Source organism: Euleptes europaea, chromosome 1 (assembly GCF_029931775.1).
Source record: "Euleptes europaea isolate rEulEur1 chromosome 1, rEulEur1.hap1, whole genome shotgun sequence".
Taxonomy (NCBI): Eukaryota; Metazoa; Chordata; class Lepidosauria; order Squamata; family Sphaerodactylidae; genus Euleptes; species Euleptes europaea.
This window is the reverse complement of record NC_079312.1, coordinates 81,999,365-82,019,498: the sequence shown is the minus strand read 5'-3', so window position 1 is coordinate 82,019,498 and position 20,134 is coordinate 81,999,365. Positions and strand designations below refer to the sequence as shown.

The following is a 20,134-nucleotide window of genomic DNA, read 5'->3' as shown; positions in this document are numbered from 1 at the left end:
TCTTTCAAGCTTCTAGCGATGTTCTGGCAGATTTGACACCTCGAGAACAGATAGCAGATTTACAGCAGGAAGGCTTGCTCTGAGGCGGGAGTATTGGTGCCTCCGGCCTTCACACTTTCCTCCCAAACCGAGGAGACTTATCCCACGAGACCGGGGGGGGGGGGGGAGGTAATGCACGTTTCACGTAGGGAGAAATGCCAAGCGCGTTTCCTGTCTGCCGGGGAGAGGCCCAAGTGGGACCTTTCCGTCGTTTCGGATGACCTAAAAGCGAGCAGGGCGACGAAGAGGCCTTCCGCGACGGCAGCCGTGAGGAGCGACGGTTTGGGTCCGGGGAGCCCCGGAGAGGCGACCCCGCAGCTCCAGCCGGCGCCTCAACGGCTTCTGCCCCTCCAGCCCTGCGCGGGCTGAGAGGCCGGGAAGGCGCCTTGCCGTGTAATGCTATCGCGGGGCTGGGGCGGGCCTTAGCGGTGAGCGCGGGAAGCCGCGGGCGGTTCTTCTCCCCCCCCTCGCCCGCCCGCCCGCCCGCCCGCCCGCCCAGCAAGGCCGGGGCGAGAGCGGGCGCCATGGAGGAGGCGGAGGCCGCGGCCGGGCTGAGGCGGCGGCGGCGCCGCTCGGGGGGCCACCGCGGCGGCGGCCCGGAGCGGTCGCCCAGCCCCGACCGCCTGGACGCCGCCTCGCAGCGCTTCGACCCGCTGCTGGCGCTGTACTCGGAGCGGACGCCGCTGCCCTGCCCGGCCGCGCCCTGCTTCAACAACCTGGCCGAGTACGAGAGCTTCCAGCGCGGCCTTCTCCGCGGTCGCGGGGGCCGCCCCTCCGCCGCGCACCCCCGCAGCCGGCCCGGCCGCGCCGCCGCCGACCCCGAGCGCCTCGAGCGCCTCCGCAGCCTCGTGGTGGCCAAGGAGCCCGGCCCGGAGGCGGCCGAGAAGGCCCGGGCGAGGGGCAGGAGGGCGCCGCGCAACGTCCTCACCAGGATGCCCCGTAAGCAGGCCGGGCGGGAAAGCGAGCGAGCGAGCGAGCGGGCGGGGGCGGGGGGAGGCCGGCCGGGCTTAGCGCGGCCTGCGAAGCCTTCCGGAAGCGGGGGTCGTTGGTGCACGGGGGGTTCGGCCTTGGCTTTGCCCCTCTCTAGATGCGCATTTTCCTCACCCCAATTCTCAAAACTCTGCATGGGGGCGGGGGGGCTTATTGTTGAGTTTGGGGGATTTTTTTATTTTTTCTATTTTTTTATATCACAATAATTTGCATCGTTCAATAACACGGTTATATGATATAAACATTATTTTTCTTAACCAGATAACTAATTAATGCTAGTATTTCCTTGACTTCCCCTCTGCCCTCCTCTTACCTGTTTGATAACTGAATTGTCCCCTTTGCGTTTAAATTCTAATTCATTATAATATATTTCTTATATCAGTCTAGTTACAATTCTTTCAGTCTAAATCAATATCCTTAATAGTATTTCTGCTTCTCTCGTTTGAATTAGATCAAAATAGAACCTTTAAGCCTTCCCAGCTTTAATTCGTTTTCTCAATATATTGTCCGAGTTTGGGGAATTTGGATGGGGAAAATGCGCATCTGGAGAGGGGCGAATCTCCCCCACCCCGTGCATCAATGGCCTGGCTGTCCGAAGCTTTTCAGTGCGAGTGGAGGCAGTCACCCCCTGTTAAGTGACAGGCCCCGGTTGCTCCTTCATATTGACCCTAGTTGGGCCCTGGAGATGAGAAGAGGTTCTGAGCTTGAGGCATTCCCAGTGTTATGGAGTTAGCAGGTATGCCCCGTCCGCCCAGTGTATTGCGGAATGCCTTCTGGGTTTTGACTTACCTTGTGCATGGTCTGTACATGGTGTAGGGGGCCATAACTGGGCCTCTGTAATGTGTACATCCTGGGCATGTAGTAGGGTATGCCGCTTTCTTGATGCACCCTCACACCGTGGGCTGTTTCTCTTTGGTATTTAGTGTCTGTCTGCCTTGTAGAGTAGATGTAATGCTTGCGGTTCTCATGCTTGCAGTGAGAGTATGTGCCCAAAGACTCAATATGCTATCGCTGTGGGTAGGGGAAAAATGTGTTTTCCCGCTGTTTGTGTATTAAAGTGTTTAGAACCGGACTATCCCCACATAGTGGGCCAAAGGCCATTGTAACAATAAGGAGTTTGATCAAGTCTGGGGAAGCGAGAGAGAGCACATGTGATTCAGGAAAGGTGAATGAAACAGGTCAGAAGGAGCAAACCTATTTCACTGTAGGGAGATAGGAAGAGAGGTACTGGTGGAAAAGGGGAAAGCTGAAGTGAATGGAAGCAAGTGTGAACGCCTTTGAAGAGAACAGGTATAAGCAAATTAATAACTTTCAGTCCAAAGAACTACATAAAGAGAGAGAGGAAATCAGTGTGGAGTGCTGGGCAAGATGTGCTCAAGAGGGAATGGCGCTAACAGTGCTAGCCTAAGAACACTTTCCTGGGAGTAAGCCTTATTGAATAAAATTGGATTTAGTTCTGAGTAGACCTTTGGATTGCTTTCTAAGTGTGTTGATTGAGGTTCAAGGTGGAAAAGCATGAAAGGGAAAGAGGGGTTTGAAAAAAGAGAGACCATTTGAATTACTGTAATACACTGATTGAACCCAAGGATATAGTGTTTCAGCCTTGGCCATGTGGACGTTTATTTTAGTTTGTGACCTCTGAGTCGCAATTGAGTAACAGGTGGAGGGTAATTCCAGATGGGTAGCCATGTTAGTCCGTAGCAATCAAATAATGCAGGAACCTAGGGGCTTTTTAATTTTGCTAGTCTTAAAATGCTACTGGACTCCTGCTTTAGGATAGCCAAGTGGGAACCTGCAAGGACTTGCTGGGGGGATCTCATTTCCCCTTCCCCCATTATTTTCTCTTTCCCTTCCCTGGTAGTCCCCCAGCGTCTCCCCTTTTTCTGCTACCTTCTCTCCTTCCTGATGAACAGCTAACCTATCTTTATCTGCCCCTCTGTGCTCATCTGCTCCCTGCAGCCTCTACCTAAGAAAACTATGGCCCAGTTGTGTGGTACCAATAGCTGGACCAGGTCCACTTGCATGGTAGGCACCTTTCAAGGACTTGGGGGGGCATATCACTTTTCCCTGTATCCCCCCTCCCCACATTATTTTCTTTTTTTCTCTTCCTGGCAGCCCACATATCCAGTCTTCTTTCCCTGCCTCATTCTCTCCTTCTCAGCCATTCACCAACCTACTTTAATCTGTCTCCATGTTCAGCTGTATTTATTATTTATTTCAATTATAACCCACCTTTCTCCACAATGGGAACCAAAGCAGCTTACGTTATTCTCCTCTCCTTTTTATCCTCTCAACAACCCTGTGAGGTAGGTTAGGGTGAAAGTATGTGACTGGCCCAGCATCACCCTGTGAGCTTCCATGGCAGACTGGTGATTCGAACCTGGGTCTCCCAGACCCTATTCTGAAGCTCTAACCACTACACCACACTGGCTTTCATAGGGCGGCTGCTTACATGGAGCAGCCAGGCCTAGGTGAGTAATACAGGTTAGGTAGTAGTCGGTAGCCTGGTGGTTGCTGCCAGGCCTGGCCCCAATGAGTCCTCCCTCAAAGGCCCAAACAGCCCTGGAAAGGGCCTTGCCTCCACGCACTGGCTTTTACTGACAAAACCCAAGCTTAAAATCCTGTGATAGCCTAGTAGCAGCCACTGAGGTCTTCTGTTTCTTAAAGTTACAGGTACTCCCTTCCCTGAAAGCACCCCCATAGCCTCTTGCCTTTTCCTGCTTCCTTTTCTCTATGCCCACCAGCCAACCTGTCTTCCTTCACCTGCCCCCAGGGTGGATAAAAATCAATAATTTAAAACATTGGGTTTTTTTAAATTTAAATCAGGTTTTTTAAAAATAAAATGATTTTTGAGGCTAACTCTATCTGAAGATAGTTTTCTGATTAAGATACATTATAGTGCAAAGGTTATTCATCATGAAATAAGGATTAGTTTTTAATTATGTAGCATTAGACTGTATATCCATGCAATGTTTACCTTTTTGGGTAAATGAATTCCATTAATCCATTCACAATATCATGCTCTTCCAGAGTTTTCCATAAGATTATTTTGGGCAATTTTTCTATGTAGAAGATATGATCACAGATGCTTAGTTTTGCAGTTCTCAAAACTGTGAATTTGTGTCTGCATGCCTCTTCCTCACATCAAAAATGTTATAAAATACCATAAACGTATAAAGTTGAGAAAAATACCTTAATCTAATCGTTCCTTTGTAAATATATGTACACAGAATCAATCCCTTACCTCTTAAGTGCTAAGTTTCAAGAGGTTCAATTTGGAGTGGAACAGATCTGCACAAGGAACTAAGTGTGAGGAAAGAGGAAAGCAGTAAAAATGAAAGTATAACCGTTTGAACAGAATACTTCACAAGTCTTTATGTAGAAAACCATTATTTAAATCTAGTCTTACTAATGATTTAAATCGTGATTTGATTTAAATCAAATCCTGCCTGCCTGCCCCTCATCTTCAGCGTTCCCTCCTTCCCTGCCTTGGCAGCCTCTACACAGGAAAACTAAGGCCTGTTTGTGATGCTGATCGCCAGGCCAAACCCAGATGCACAGTGGGGAACCTGCAGGGACTTGTGAGGGGAACATCCTTTCCCCCTGTATCACCTCCCCCATACTATTTCCTCTTTCCCTCCTCCTGGCAACCCCAAGATCCTCACCCTTCTCTGCTTTCTCCTGTCTTTCCCACTCACCCACCAAGCTTTCTGTCTGCCCCATCTTTCTCCCCAGTGATGACCCAAAGAAGCTTACATCATGCTCCTCTCCTCCATTCTACCTACACAACCACTCTGTGAACACTGGCAGACTGAGAGTTAAAACCCCTGGAAAATGGCTCCTCCCTCAGCCTGCCCTGGCCCCACCCCCAAAGAAGGGAGGGGGAATAGATGCACTCTGTCTGAACCTGCCCTACCCTCCCAAAGTGGGAAGGAGGGAAGGAAGAGGCAGCCTACCTAACCATTTGACCAGGTATGTGCAAATCCTGTGGTTGCAAGTTGCATGGCAGTTGCTGCCAGGCCTGGTGCTGATGAGTCCTCCCTCAAAGGCTGAAGCAGCCCTGAAAATGGTCCTGCCCTCTCCCCCTACTTTTTTGCCAGGAATGCTGTGGTTGCCTAGCAACAGCCACTGAGGTAATCTGTTTCTTACATGTGCATCTTTGATCATTCCAGGTTTTTTTTAATCCCATAATGTATTCCCCCCCCCCCCCCGATTTTTCTGCAAACCTGGGTTTGGCGTTGATGTGGCTCCGATCTGCAAATTTAGGTATCCCCGGATGGGGGCCACACATCACTATTAGATATATAGATGATGATGATGAGAGAGCTGTCCAGGGTACTGGGGAGGGACAGGTACGAGCCCTGGCTGAGAGCATTGGGGAGCATCAGAGATTGTGTCAGGCAGAATGGTTGGGAATATGGACTGTAATAGGTTTACTGCTAAGTAACAGGAGGGCTCCTATTAAGGGGTGTTGAGTTGAATATACAGAAGGGGAGGTGGTTTCAAAAGTTGGCTTTGACCTTTGCTACTTGGGCTAGGGCTTTTTCTTTGGCACTGCTGGTATTGTTGTATGGCCTTCCTGAGGATACAAGAAAGGTCCCTACTTTGATTATTAGCCACTTTGGTCTCAACAGTTATTAGTATTTTTAGTTTCTTTTTAATTCTGGTTCATGTGTTCTGACGTTAGATGTCTATGTATTATGTTTTTTTTATTGTAAACTGTGTTGGGTTCTTTGGGGAAGAAGCAGGATAGATATAAAATTAATACAATAAAATAAAATATATGTGGATTGTTTTAGGATTATTGCATCTTTTTAGATGACATAGATAATATCCTGGTAAAATTTACATCTATATGAAAAATAATTGCTTATGAAAATGGGTTGGGTGGGGCCAGATGTCAGTAATAGAACACAGTTTGCATGCATGAGTCCCAGGTTCAGTCCCAAATACCAGATTTTACTATTTTTCTGGAAGGTGTTAAAATAACTGGTGATATTAATCATAGAATCATAGAGTTGGAAGGGACCACCAAGGTCATCAAGTTTAACCCCCTGAACAATGCAGGAAATTTACAACTACCTCCCCCCCCTACTCCATGCCCAGAAGATGGCAAAAAAATTAAAATCTTCCAGGATCTTTGGCCTAGAGGAAAATTGCTTCCTGATTCCAAAATTGCTTCCTGACCCTTGTCGTTAATATTTTATAAATAAACTTTGTAATAATGATACAGTACCCCCCACCCACCCCCAGTACCCTCAACACCTACTGGCAGCAAGCTGCTCTGGGTGTGGGGTCAGCTGTGCCCCCCCCCCCCCCCCGTTCAGGGATGGGCTGTTAGAATTATTGTCTCATTACCTTTAAGTTGGATGGCTTTAGCTAAAATCTTGAACAGCAAAGTTGTTGTTCTGCCTTTATGTCCAACTGTTCCTGGTTGTTGTCTATGTCCAACTAATGAATAAACTGAGCATATAGATAAACAGGTGCCAGTATTAATCACGTCCTTTGTATTGGCATTGCTCTAGACAGGCCTTGATTTTTATTGTCATTTGACTGGTGGCGCTGCCGAAGTTCAGTAATTTATTCAACATGCTAACTTTTTTTACCTGGAGAGTTAATGTGGGTTTCTGTTATAGCAATCTACTATGGACCACTGACTTGCACTTTATGCTGAGCTTATTTTACAGTCTGCTAAACCGATTGGTGTCCCTGGATCCAGTCATGCTACTTAATGGATGTTGCCTCTGAGTTCTGCTCTGTTTATTTTGTTTTCTGTTCATAAACAGTATTATGAACAAACAGACAATTTGGTAGAATGTTGTAATGCTTGCAGGAAAATACATATCTAATTTCTAAAGGAAGTATTTAATATCGTTGTATCTTGATGACTGGCGAATTATTATTTCCCCTTGCAAAAGACTATTTAGACTGATTGAGCATTCTTAATCTCTAAATATTGAATAGACTATGATAAAGCTCTTGTGAGGACCCCTGCTGATCCTTTGTCAAATGTAACTAAAGAGAGTCTGATTTGGATTAATTGATTTTGTAGTCTGAAGCATTTCTGAGTTTATAAACTTTAATAAAACCTGCTTTAAAGCTTTCACAGGCTCCTAGGGTGATAATGGTGTGTAATCTACATAGAGGGAGATCTTAAATTCTGTCTTAACTGTTTTAACCCGCTCAATACAATTTTTTCTGGTATTGTGACAGATTCAATGCGGGACAGACTTTTTAGAGCAGTAGTAGACAAACCTAATACATCTATATTTTGAAAGTCAATTGGAGTACTACCCATACTTCAGAATTCTAGCAGGTCAGATGTTAAGAGGATTAAAGACATAGAGGATGCTATCTCTTCCACTTTCCTGGTTTTTGCTTACGGGCTGGAGTACACAGATTGCCAAGGGATGATGCCAGAATTGACTCCCTGTGGTAAATGATTCTCATATGACCCATGATGTTTAGAAGCCTTTGTTGTATAGAGCTTACTGATTATACTGCAATACTGGGTGTCCTTCCAGTAACCTCAGAGAATGTGGAATGGAGATTTGCAACAGGATAACTAAGCTCCACACACAGTAAGTGCTTCCATATGGTATGGTCCGGCCAGTGATGGCTGGGCCTGTGAGGCTTGGTTGTATCCCTATAGTGACTGTGACATGTGTTCCAACCCTAAAAATTTATCTCTTTCCCCATAGCAGATGCTGGAGCAAGTATTCTCTTGGTCCATTACTTTTTGTAAGGACATCTGTAAAGATTGTAGTGGCATGCTATTCTTGCTAAGTGTCGGCTTTGTAATTAATTTTTTACAGGTTAAGATATTTTTCGTGCTAGGAAGCTTATATATTATTGTATTTATGTTTGCAGTGGAGTCTCCTGAACATTTTAAGATGATTTCAAATAAAATTATGGCAATTAAAGAAAAGCAACATACAACAGCACTACAGTTTAGACGAAAACCAAGCTTAAAAATTGGTAATCAACCCAGTAAAACAGAAGCAGTAAAATTAGAGAAAACTAAAAGTTACAAATTAAGACCAGTAACTAAATTTAATGTATACTACTAAAAAAAGGCTTAAAACAAGGTGTTAGTTGTCAAAACCAGTCTCAGAAAAACCCAGAACCGCACACACAAGTATATTTACCGATGTCACAATCTGTCTACATTTACATTCTTTGCCTTTCAAGAGAGCTCACCAAAGAGATTCAACAGTGCAATCCTAAAAGAGTTTACACCATTGAAGTTTAGAAAGTCCAGTGAACTTAAAACAGTGTAACTCGATTTAGGATTGCTCTGCAAAAATACTAGGTTTAGCAAAAAATGCTAAAGCCACAGTGGGAGTACTTAGGGTACCAGTCTTTCTGTCGCATCAAGACAGAGTGCCGTGCTTCTATGGAATCTCTTCCTTCATAAATTATGCCAGTAGGTTACCGAGGTGGTGATTATGTATCGGAAATATTTCTCTTGTACAGTGACAACCCCCTAGGTAGGCTTTTAATAATCCTTTAGAATCTAGGTATTAAGCATGTGTTTTACACTAAAAATCCATTTCACGACTCTTGAGTACTAAATTATATCCCCGTAGGCTTCACAAATGATTGATGAAAAGTCTGTAGTGCCTAAAACCACAGGAACATAATAGTTACCTGCAGAGCTTAGCATAATAGTTTTTTATGTTTGCAGAATGAGAGATACATTTGGTATAGTTTTGAACCCCCTTTTAAATTTATTTATTTCCATTATTTTAGCTGACCTTTCTCCGAAAAGGATTGAATGAATAAATAACCAGTATGGTGTAGAAGTATGGATGTGTCACTAGCCACCAAGACTAGATTAATTCATGCCATTGTATTCCCTATTACTATGTATGGGTGTGAAAGCTGGACAGGGAAGAAAGCTGATAGGAAGAAAATAGATTCCTTTGAAATGTGGTGTTGGAGGAGAGTGTTACGAATTCCATGGACTGCCAAAAAAAAAAAAAAAACACAAATCAGTGGGTTATAGATCAATCAAGCCTGAACTGACCCTAGAAGCTAAAATGACTAAACTGAGGCTATTGTATTTTGTCACGTCATGAGATGACAAGAGTCGCTGGAAAAGACAGTCATGCTAGGAAAAGTTGAGGGCAGCAGGAAAAGAGGAAGACCCAACAAGAGATGGAGTGACTTAATAAAGGAAGCCACAGCCTTCATTTTGCAAGATCTGAGCAAGGCTGTCAAAGATAAGACATTTTGGAGGACTTCCAATCATAGGGTCGCCATGAGTCGGAAGCGACTTGACAGCACTTAACACACACATGGTGTAGAAGTATGCCTCTCTGGTTCTTCTTCTTCTTTTTGGTGTAAGGGTGGAGCTAAAGCTGCAGGCTGTTGAAGTGACAAGATAAACTGAACATTTTAAGTCGGGGGAGGGGTACCCATTGGCATAAGAATCATGAAAGCCCCTCAAATTGCTTTTATTTTATAAAACAAGTAGACCCCTCAGTATTATTAAAATATATTGATAAAGGAGCTGTTTCACTGCATCTTAGTGTGTAGGATTTTTCTAAATGCAAATTGTGCAAGATCGCTAACAGGAGCAGGTTTACACAGGAACACTTCACTCTCTAGTACATAATAGGCAGGAACACAAGTAGAAGCTTACAAGTGGGGAATCCATGAGGACCCAACAAGACTAGTACAGGGGATCTGATTTACTCTGGATCCACTTCTCCACACTATCTATGCTATCTTTCTTCAGACATTTATGATTGAGGGGATAATCCCCATGTAATTTGTTGTTTCATACTCACCTGTAGAAACATCTCCCCATCCTTACATAACCCCGTTTTATAGATTTTTAAAAAATCCATACCCTGGGGCCAAGTTTGGAATTAGATGTGGTAGTGGTAGTAATAGAGTTGGCCGTTTGACTGGTCAAAAAAGATTTGGTGAACTGACCAGTCAAGTATTAGTTATGTATTGCTGATGTGGGGTTCCTCAGGGATCTGTGTTGGGACCAGTGCTTTTCCACCTGTTCATCAATGACCAGGAGTTGGGGTTAAATAGTGAAGTAGCCAAGTTTGCAGATGACACCAAATTATTTAGGGTGGTTAAAACAAAATCGGACTGTGAAGAGCTCCAGAAGGATCTCTACATACTGGAAGAATGAGCATTAAAATGGCAAATGAGATTCAATGTGAGCAAGTGTAAAGTGATGCATATTGGGACAAAAAATCCCAACTTCATATATACACTGATGGGATCTGTGCTGGCAGCAACAGACCAAGAAAGGGATCTTGGGGTGGTAGTGGATAGCTCAATGAAGATGTCAACCCAGTGTGCGGCTGCTGTAAAAAAGGCAAATTCCATGCTGGCCATAATTAGACGAGGAATAGAGAATAAAACTGCTGATATCATACTGCCCTTGTACAAATCTATGGTGAGACCACACTTGGAATACTGTGTACAGTTCTGGTTACCACACCAAAAAAGGATATTACAGAGCTTGAGAAGGTACAGAATAGAGCAACCAAAATGATTAGGGGACTAGAGAAACTGTCCTACGGGGAGCGGTTAAGACGCTTAGGGCTGTTTAGCTTGGAAAGAAGGCAGCTGAGGGGAGACATGATAGAGGTCTATAAAATTATGCATGGTTTGGAGAGAGTGGACAGGGAGAAGTTTTTCTCCCTCTCCCATAATACTAGAACACGGGGTCATCTGCTAAAGCTGGAGGGTGAGAGATTCAAAACAGATAAAAGGAAGTATTTTTTCACACAACGCATAGTTAAATTGTGGAACTCCCTGCCCCAGGGTGTGGTGATGGCTGCCAACTTGGAAGGCTTTAAGAGGGGAGTGGACATATTCATGGAGGAAAGGGGTATTCATGGCTATTAAAATGGATACTAGTCATGCTGCATACCTATTCTTTCTAGTATCAGAGGAGCATGCCTATTATATTAGGTGCTGTGGAACACAGGCAGGATGGTGCTGCTGCAGTCGTCTTGTTTGTGGCTTCCTGGAGGCACCTGGTTGGCCACTGTGTGAACAGACTGCTGGACTTGATGGGCCTTGGTCTGATCCAGCAGGGCCTTTCTTATGTTCTTAAGCACTGTTTATTAAAACACCCAAAAGATGTTTTGATCATCAACAGGTTTGATACTTAGGCTAATTATAAAAATAAGTGCCCTATTATTGAGCAACAATGGAATTAATGGCTTTAAAATTGTAATGAATTATCATAACTTTAAATAATTTTAGGAAAGGTTTCTATAAATGCATATGAGTCACTGAACAGGGTTAACTGAGAACATCAAACTTTTTTGGGGGGAAATTAAAGCAGAAGTAAAGCAAAATTACAGCAACTATTAAAAAACAAAAGTAATTTGTGCTAAATAGGCAGCAGGCCAGTTTTTCCTGTTTGGAAATGTTTTCAGTTATAATAGGTGGCTAGTGGGATAAGTTTTGCGCTGCTTTTAGTTCAGCTCCTGACAACTGCAGCTCTACAGTCAAGCAGTGCTCATTTGTTGGAAAGATCTCTGCATGTAATTCTTTTTAATCTAAAGACTTTCTCCATGGAAATAGTGAAGGAATGGGCTACATTGTAGAATTGTGTTTGGCTGTCTCTTATTCTCTGATAACCTGTCTTGTAATATCGTTGGTTCACTGAAGTATGCTGCACCTTGTGACAATAATAGTTCACTGTATAAATTAGGGAATTGACTTCAAAACAAATTTCACAGTAACTGTGAGTTCAGCCTTTTGTAATTCATTTTATTCTGCGTGATGTTTGTCCCAGTAACCAGAGATGGTGGTTCATTTTTGTTCTAGTTCATGAAGGCAGCCCACTTGGAGAACTTCACCGCTGTGTCCGAGATGGTGTTAAAGTCAATGTCCATATCCGAACTTTCAAAGGGCTTCGTGGCGTATGCACTGGATTCTTGGTTGCGTTTGACAAATTCTGGAATATGGTAATGATCATCCTATTCTATGATTTTACAGCTACCAATGTAAAGACTTCAGATAATGTGGAGGAACAATCTGTGTGCACAACAGCTCCTACATTTGGGCATTTGAGCAGTCATCTGTACAACTGAATGCGAGTTTTATCATTGACTTCAGTTGGATCACTCCCATTTCTTTTTTGCTTAATATATTCTTATAATTTTCTGTAGTGTGTAGAGTTTTAAAATTTGCAGCCATGGGAGATAATTTTTTTCCAGGGGAGGGAACAGACATTTTTGGGGAAATCAGAATATATATAATACTTACTTTTGTATTAAATCTAAACGTATTTTACTGAATTAACAACATAAAATGCATCATTTATAACTTAGTTTGCATATAAAATTGTATTATTCGGTATATTTATAGAATTTAAAAGTATAAATGTCTTTGTTTTTTATAGAAAAATTGCAAATATACCCAGTACTCGAGAGAGTTGCAAACTGCTGCATCCTTTCTACCGTACCATATGTATCTTAATTTTTGCTATCTGAGAGATACGGAAAAAATAAAAAGTGAAGGTAGAAAATTTAAGCTGTGAACAAAAGTTAGGGTCTTATTTGGACAGAACACATTCTCACACAGTCACAGTATGTAGGACTGTTAACATGTTTGGGTATCATTATTTATAACATTGAAAACACTGAATTGTTTAATAATATATTATCATTAAACACATTGACATTGGTGAAAAGTGCCGTCAAGTTGCAGCTGATTTATGACAACCCCTTAGCCACCCTGGTATTCTTTGGTGGTCTCCCATCCAAGTACTAACCAGGGCTGACCCTGCTTATCTTCTGAGATCTGACAAGATCAAGCTAGCCTGGGCCATCCAGGTCAGGGTCAAACAATAAGCATACTATATTGTATATGTCTACAGTATATATTGTATATGTCTACAGAATTATCATTAATGCAGTGGACTGTATTGTATAAAAAATTTCATACTACATATTTTGAGTAAAACCCTGTCTTAAAAAGCATTTCACTCATTTCAAAAGAAAATATTTCAAAAGTTTTTTTTCTGGCCTTCAAGTATTTAGTAGTGTTGCCTCGTATAATATCTGCTTTTGCCTTAAGGATGAACTTTTCTTGGTTTTGACTTCCTTATTTACTCAACATTCTTGTACATATAACTTCTTTTTGCCATACAAAAGCGATGTTCTTACTAAATTAAAATAACCCTTTCAGGTAAATATATTTACCGTATATACCCGTGTATAAGCCGACCCACGTATAAGCCGAGGTGCCTAATTTCACCCAAAAAATGGGGGGAAATTAGGCACCAGCGTATAAGCCGAGGGTTGGCTTATACAACGCCCCTGCCCCGGGTCGCCCTCCCGCTCGGGCTCTCCAGACCCACCCCGACCCCAGCGCCACCCCCTCCCGGGCCCTCCAGACCCACCCCGACCCCAGCGCCACCCTAGGGGGGGGGGAAGAGCCCCTGAACACCCTACTCACCGGGAGAGGCAGGAGGACGAGGCCTGATCAGCTGGAGGCGGCAGCGGCAGGGGCTGCGGCGGGGCCCTGCCTGCGCGCAGGAAGGCCCCGCTGGCCGCTCCCAGGCTACAGGGAAGGCGCGCGGGCCAGCGGCGCCCGCGGTGGTGGTAAGTTCCCCCCCCCACCATATTGACGTGCGTATAAGCCTGGTTGGTTTTTTTCAGCCCTTTTTTCGGGCTGAAAAACTCGGCTTATACACGAGTATATACGGTAATTGATTCTTCTCATTTCTTTTAGAAATACCTGCTGCAGTTACCATACAGTGGCAAACCTGCCTTTGTTTGCTTTATAGCATTTAAGACAATTTCACGATTTAGATTGGAGTTGTGCTGAACTTTTGTAAATTTTTCTTTCCCCCCCCCCACACACAAATGCTTTTGATTTTCATATCATTTATTTATCAAACACACACATTTGTGTGTTTGATAAATAAATGACATGAAAATCAAAAGTATTTACTTGTCCAAATCCTGGACATTAACTGCAGTTCAGGTAGAGCTATGTCAAAACCCTCCAAAGGCTTTGACGCAGATTGCAGGGCACAGTTCTAGAAAGGGGTTGTATATTCCCTGAGCTTGTCTGACCAACGGGAAGCTGAAGCCAAGGCAGCTGTTCTTTATATGCTGCTGAGGAGCTGAAGAGGACGGCCAAACAGCACAATATGTGGGGTTTCCTGTATGGACCTGTCAATATTTTTTTTTAATTCACCAACCATGTGAGGGCCTAATTCGTATCAGGACCATAGGAGAAGGGGCTTCTCATCATGCTGTTTTCCCATCGAGAGAAAGGCACCCTTTGTGCAACAGATTAAGGCACCCCGGGGAAGACTGGAAAAAATCCTACAGGCTTCTACCCTGGTAGCTCTCTCTTAAGATAAAATATTCCTGAATCAGAATATTAACCTGTTCTGTCCTCACTTTTGTCACTACTCATAGAGAGAACAGGAGTCAAATCACTGAAGCGAATTTGTGATCTTGAGCTGTGTAATAAACAGTGTCTGATTCCTCTATTGTTCCCCTGCTCTGGTTTCTAGATGTGATACAAGTGTAATGTGTGCATCTCAAGTCATTCTGCTACACATCTACTTTCTTTGCCCCAGGCCCTGACAGATGTGGATGAGACGTACCGAAAACCTGTTCTGGGCAGAGCTTTCTATGTTGAACCACAGTTGACTCTCACCAGAGTAAGTAGCCATTCTCTGGCTTGTTAGTAGGCTGGTTCAAGTCCACTGGCACGTATTGTCCCAAAAGTGCCATTAAAAAATCTCTGCTGATTTCAACAAAAATGGGTGATTTCAGATAAAGTATACATTAACAATGTATTACAATGTATAGTGCTAATGAGTTTTTACAATACTGGATAGTGTAGCAAAAGTAGATCTGATATATTTGCTTTCTGAGGAGAGAAAAGGATTTTACAGATCCTTTGTTATCTTTTTAGGAATTGGCAATATCACTCAATGTTGCAGTCTATCTTGTATTCAGCACAGCCTCTTCCAGTGTTTTAATCCAAAGAGTTCATGCTTTGAGGGGGGGTGGGGGGCTAGACTTTCTTTCAGATCACTGGCTGTCCACCTAGGATACAGAAACCAGTTTTCTGCCCACCCACCCAGATCCTATTTGTGGTGGTCTTTCTTTGTGCTGTCCCAATCAATATACTTTCAGCCAGGTTTTCAGTTGAAAGATAATTGGCTGCCAGTCATTTCTGCATCTTGGGGCTGATTCTGCAAAAAAAAAAAAAGGTTCTGGAAGTTTTGCAATAGTATGACCTAAACGGAGTAAACCTATTTGTGAATTGGTTAACACTGATGCCATTACCAAGCTATGCATACCCCACCAATCCCTAGAGTAGTTATTCAACTATGTTTTAAATAAAAAAAAATACTGAACAGGGTACAGAAAGCTGAAGGAGGAGTCTATTCATGAATAAGCATATTCTTGTTAAAAAGAGACAGTCTTCTTGATTCTCAAGGGGAGAGGAAAGGCTGAGGGCTGATCCCGTTTTTGATTTGCTGGTTTGTATATCTGATTCAAAACCTCCCGTGGCTACTTTTGAGAGCCTATATATATATCTTTACACTTAGAAATCGTGCATCCTATTTTGGAAAACCCAAAATACGTTGTGTTTATTAATCTATAAGCAATGCATATCTGACACTGGATATGTTGATGCAGTGAAAGGAGGGGATTAATGGAAATCATCTCCCTCTCCTGCTTCCAGCAGTATCTTTCTGTTGTTGGAAATGTACTATAGGTTCCAAGCTTTTGACTTAGGATGGCCTTCTCACTTGAGCCAGTTGCTACATAATGCTGCCATGGTTGCATGTGTGAAATTACCGTTAGTTATTGCTCTTCATTACGTAACCCTTGTAGCCTTAAAAGGGCCGTGTTAGTGGTCACCAAATTATGGATGCCCCGTCCAAGACCCGAACAGCACTTAAACAGCTTTTAATACCGCGTGAATAATAAAATATACTGAGCAGTCCCAAAGTCAAGGTGAAACAAAAAGGAAGTTCCTTCAGTTTCTGGACTCTGACTCACAAACTGCAGGCAGGTCTTGTTGGACCCCTGGTGAGGCCCTTCACAAACTTTGTGAAGCCACTTTTCCTCGCAGTCATAGGAGGGAACTTTTCAACAATGCAGAACAAAAGGCTCGCACCAGAAGATGGCCACTCTTCTGTCAGCTGCCCTTTTCTCTCTCCAGAGGCTTTTCTCATCTGGAACTTCTTCGGAAATTCTCCATTCCCTCAGATGAAAAAATGCTTCAGCTCCTTCCCTCTCTCTTGGAGTTCCCGGTTCCTTCTCCTGTCTTGTTGCCAGGCAACCTCTCCCCGCTCTCCATATAAATCCCCACCCTCTAGTGGACAGTGTTTCTGGACCAAGACCTGCTACGCAGGTGAAAACACATAACAAACCTTTTAATAATAAAATATTTTACAAGACTTACAAATAATCACTAGATTTATCCAGCATTATAGTAGTACAATGTCATGTTTATTTAATTCCTGCAATTTTCTGCTTACTCTAAAATGTGGCACAGTCCTTGCCTCAGAAGGCTTGCAGTGCAAATCAAATGTATCAGTTATCTTAGCCTCTGGGCCAGAACAATAGCAACATAGCAATGGCATTCATACAGAACATTTATAATACATGAACTCGGAATGGTTATATAAATAAAAAGCAGAACTCAAAGACCTCTTTGACCGCAAAATAAGTCATCTTCCTTATACAAAGACCTCATCATCTATGCCTGACCAGTCTACAATAAGTATTAGTAATGTAATTGGTGTGCATTATGCCCTTTCTATGCTGTACCTTGCAGATTATTTTATACTGCAGGTGACTCTAATGTGTTTTCTCCTTCCCCTGCCCCTCTTTTGAATGTTGCTCTGCAGTTGTTTGACAGACTTAGGCTGCAGGAATCCTTGGTTAAGAGAGAAAGTGACTCAAAGACGGCTGCAGATCTTCCGGGCCTTTCATGTGATCCTAGGACACTTGGGCGGAAGTCTAGGTCAAGTCGGGGAAGATCGGAAGAACAACGTGAATCAAGGAAGCACTCAAGCAGAGATCGGGTCCGGAGCTCTAGCTTGCCCCGAGCCTTTGGGAAGGAGGTCGATCTGCCTAGCAGATCCTTGCACACAGAGGGGACAAGTGCGAGTGGCACAAGAGGTCGGTCACGGAAAAAGCGGAGGCCCAGAGTGGATTACCAGCAAGTTTTCACACGACACATAAACCAGATTTTTATTCGAGGAGAGAATGTCTTGCTTGTTCACCTAGCGCATTGAGCTGGCCAAGCCTGTTTAACCAGTAACGTGAATTGCAGTGATGGCTGTGTGATAATGAGACAGAGGTTATGGATGACATTTCTCTGTTCTCGTTGAGAAGCATTTTAAGGCTTTTTTTGACCAGAAGGGAGAATAGGAAACGGTCATCTAAAGCAGGAGCACCTTGATCCATGTGTGACCCCCCTAGTCCTGAAGTCCTCATGAACCTTTCAAAATCGTGATGCCCGGATATGGGACAAGTATTGTGTATATTTTGAGTGTGTAACATGAAACTAGAGACAGATGCCCAACATTCTGTTTTTGCTAAGCAGCTGCAAAAAAGAAACCAGTGACCTTGGGCTTCATTGCTAGAATGGTATTAATCCAAAATTATGGGAAAGCATGCTTTCAGAAATAAGGGAGTTAAAGAGCTTGTGAAAAGGAGGAATGGCTTTAGGTTTTAGCTTATTTGCATCCCATCTCCCTCATCCCTCTTAATAGTGTGCATGGCTGGCCCCAAAGAGGCACTCTAGTCTTGAGCTGCAGTAGCTTCTGGTGTCTAAACTTGTCCCTGGAGTAAAGTGAATGGAAGCAGAAGTGGGTTGTCATTGCATGGCAACATTCACTAGAATGAGCCTCCATACCATCTTTTTTTGTGTGAGCAAAAGAGAAGTTTTGCCTTTTCTTTGATAGTGTAATGCTTGTGCTCTTAACCCATCTTTTCCCGCTTTTTCCCCTTTACAAGACCAGCAGACAATGAATGTAGCTAACACTGTAACTTCCCTACCCAGAGTTTGTGTGAGTGTATTATAAATTGGTTGAAACAATCCAGCTTCTTGTGCCTGTCCTTTTGTATGGCAGAGCAAAGAAGTCTAAGTTGATGTACATATGTTATGAGAACTGTTTGCGAGAACAGGTGGGATTTGGGTTGGGCACGGTCATACAGTGCTTTCAGATGCAAATTCCCCAGCATATGATGGCAGTCACAGATACACCTACATTCAGTACTGAGAAGATTGTTCCTGATGTCTTCTAGGTTATGAGTGACATTTCTCTAATGCTAGTTGGGTTCTTCCTGAGAAGCATGTTTACGGCTACTGCAAAGCATGAATAGTGATTATTTAGAAAAATCAGTGCTATTAATTATTCTTCCATATCAGGTAATCAGAAGAACTGTGCAAGATGTAAAAATGTTTATGTATAAACTGTTTGCCAAGAAAGATTTCATGGTGCTATTTAAGGTTGCCCTAAGTTTACAATGTGTATATATGTATGTGTGTATATGGTGGAGTTCTGGTAGCTAGACTTTCCCTGAGTGTTTTGTAATTCATAGAACATTCACTAAAAGCAAAGGGCATTTTCAAGATCTTTGTAGTACGGAGCTAATATACACACACTGGAATAACCGAGCAATCTTTTGGTGATAAGAGACTTTCCCCAGACACAAGGCAAGTTAGGCCACTGTTACTGTTGGAAGAGTCTTGGAATTAGACACTGTCATCTGTCCAAATCCAGCTTAAGGTGGTAGAGATTGAAAAGCGAAGGGAAGAGCTAGGGAAAGAAACGGAACTAATCTGGTAGGGAGAAAAAATAATTGTACATTCATATATTTAGTGCGGCCTCCTGACCTGACTAGTGGTTTCCCCAGTGATATTCAAAGCATCTTTCATGGGGTGTATCTTCTTCTTATAAAATCAGTATTCTGCTTTAAGAAAAAAAATCTTTGCTCCATCAACAGTCTGTTTTCCTAATTCTTTCTAAAAGAAATGCTTGGACCTAGTTTCTTATTCATTGAGCAGCCCATCTCTGCCTTTTCCAGATTTAAAATGTTCTACTACCTTTGCCACAAAGACCATTGCTTGAATTATTCTAAGAGATGCTGATCTAAAGGATTTCATGACTGTTCTGTTGTCCCTTGACTTCTAAACTGTGGCAGTTGTTTCAACTGCACTTCTACTCAAAATAGCAGTGTTTGACTCTACACCCCAAAGAGTTTCCTTTTACTTAAGTATTCACCTTTTTTTTAGAATAGATGGTTTTGATGATAATTTATTTTCCATTATTCCACTGTAAGGGTGAGTCACAAGTAAGAATATAGTAGACCTTCTGCACACTTTGTATGATTTTCCTTCAAAGTCTGGTCTTCAGCTCTTCATGAGTGAAAGCCAAACGCTTTCATATTTGATGAAGAGAAAATACAATGCTTTCCTTCATATGGTCTTACTCTTTTGCATCTGGAAGCTGAAGATGCTCTTTAATTTGATTCTCTGGCACTGGGTTCCTCTTCCTTCAGAAGCTTCAATTCATTTCCATGAAGGAATGTGATTTCCCTACATGAGGGTAGGTACATGTAGATGGGGACGTGTAGGTTGGATACTACCCCTCTGCTCTGATGGCAATGGCATATTCCTCCTGCTGTATGAGCCACCTTTCACCAATGGTGGATACTGTCCTGGTGGTAAGGAAATTCTTGTACTAACGGAGCACTCCTCGCACCGGAGGAGCAAGCTGTCATTCACTGAGCTGAGTGGTGTGATAGGTTCTACCCCTTTGTGCATGTCATAGCCCTTGCAGGGCTGGAATGCCTCCTTTGGGTTTTGTTTGTTTTTTTGCTCAAGAACTGAGCAATGCCTTAAAACTGGTCTCTTTAAATTGGCTTGTTTTTGCAGTAAACTGGCTCTTTACCACATTCATATAGCTCTTTGGGCCTTTGTTGACAAATGGCTAATCTTATCTTTCTTTTTTTCTTTGCTTGCTTCTGTTCTTGAGTTTAAATATCATTATTCTGCCTGCTCATATCATTAATCCTTCTGATAATCCAGTGTCTGTTTCTCTCTATATACTGTTCCTCTCTAT

General features: G+C 43.1%; 1 protein-coding gene across 1 annotated transcript; it reads left to right on the top strand.

Annotated features, from left to right (window-relative positions):
• Window positions 1-563: 563 nt before the first annotated feature.
• LSM11 (LSM11, U7 small nuclear RNA associated) lies at window positions 564-17,311 on the top strand. The gene is made up of 4 exons (XM_056867166.1): window positions 564-978; window positions 11,842-11,981; window positions 14,615-14,698; window positions 16,910-17,311. Exons 1-4 carry the CDS (start codon window positions 564-566, stop codon window positions 17,297-17,299), a joined length of 1,029 nt encoding a protein of 342 aa, XP_056723144.1. The 3' UTR covers window positions 17,300-17,311.
• Window positions 17,312-20,134: the final 2,823 nt, after the last annotated feature.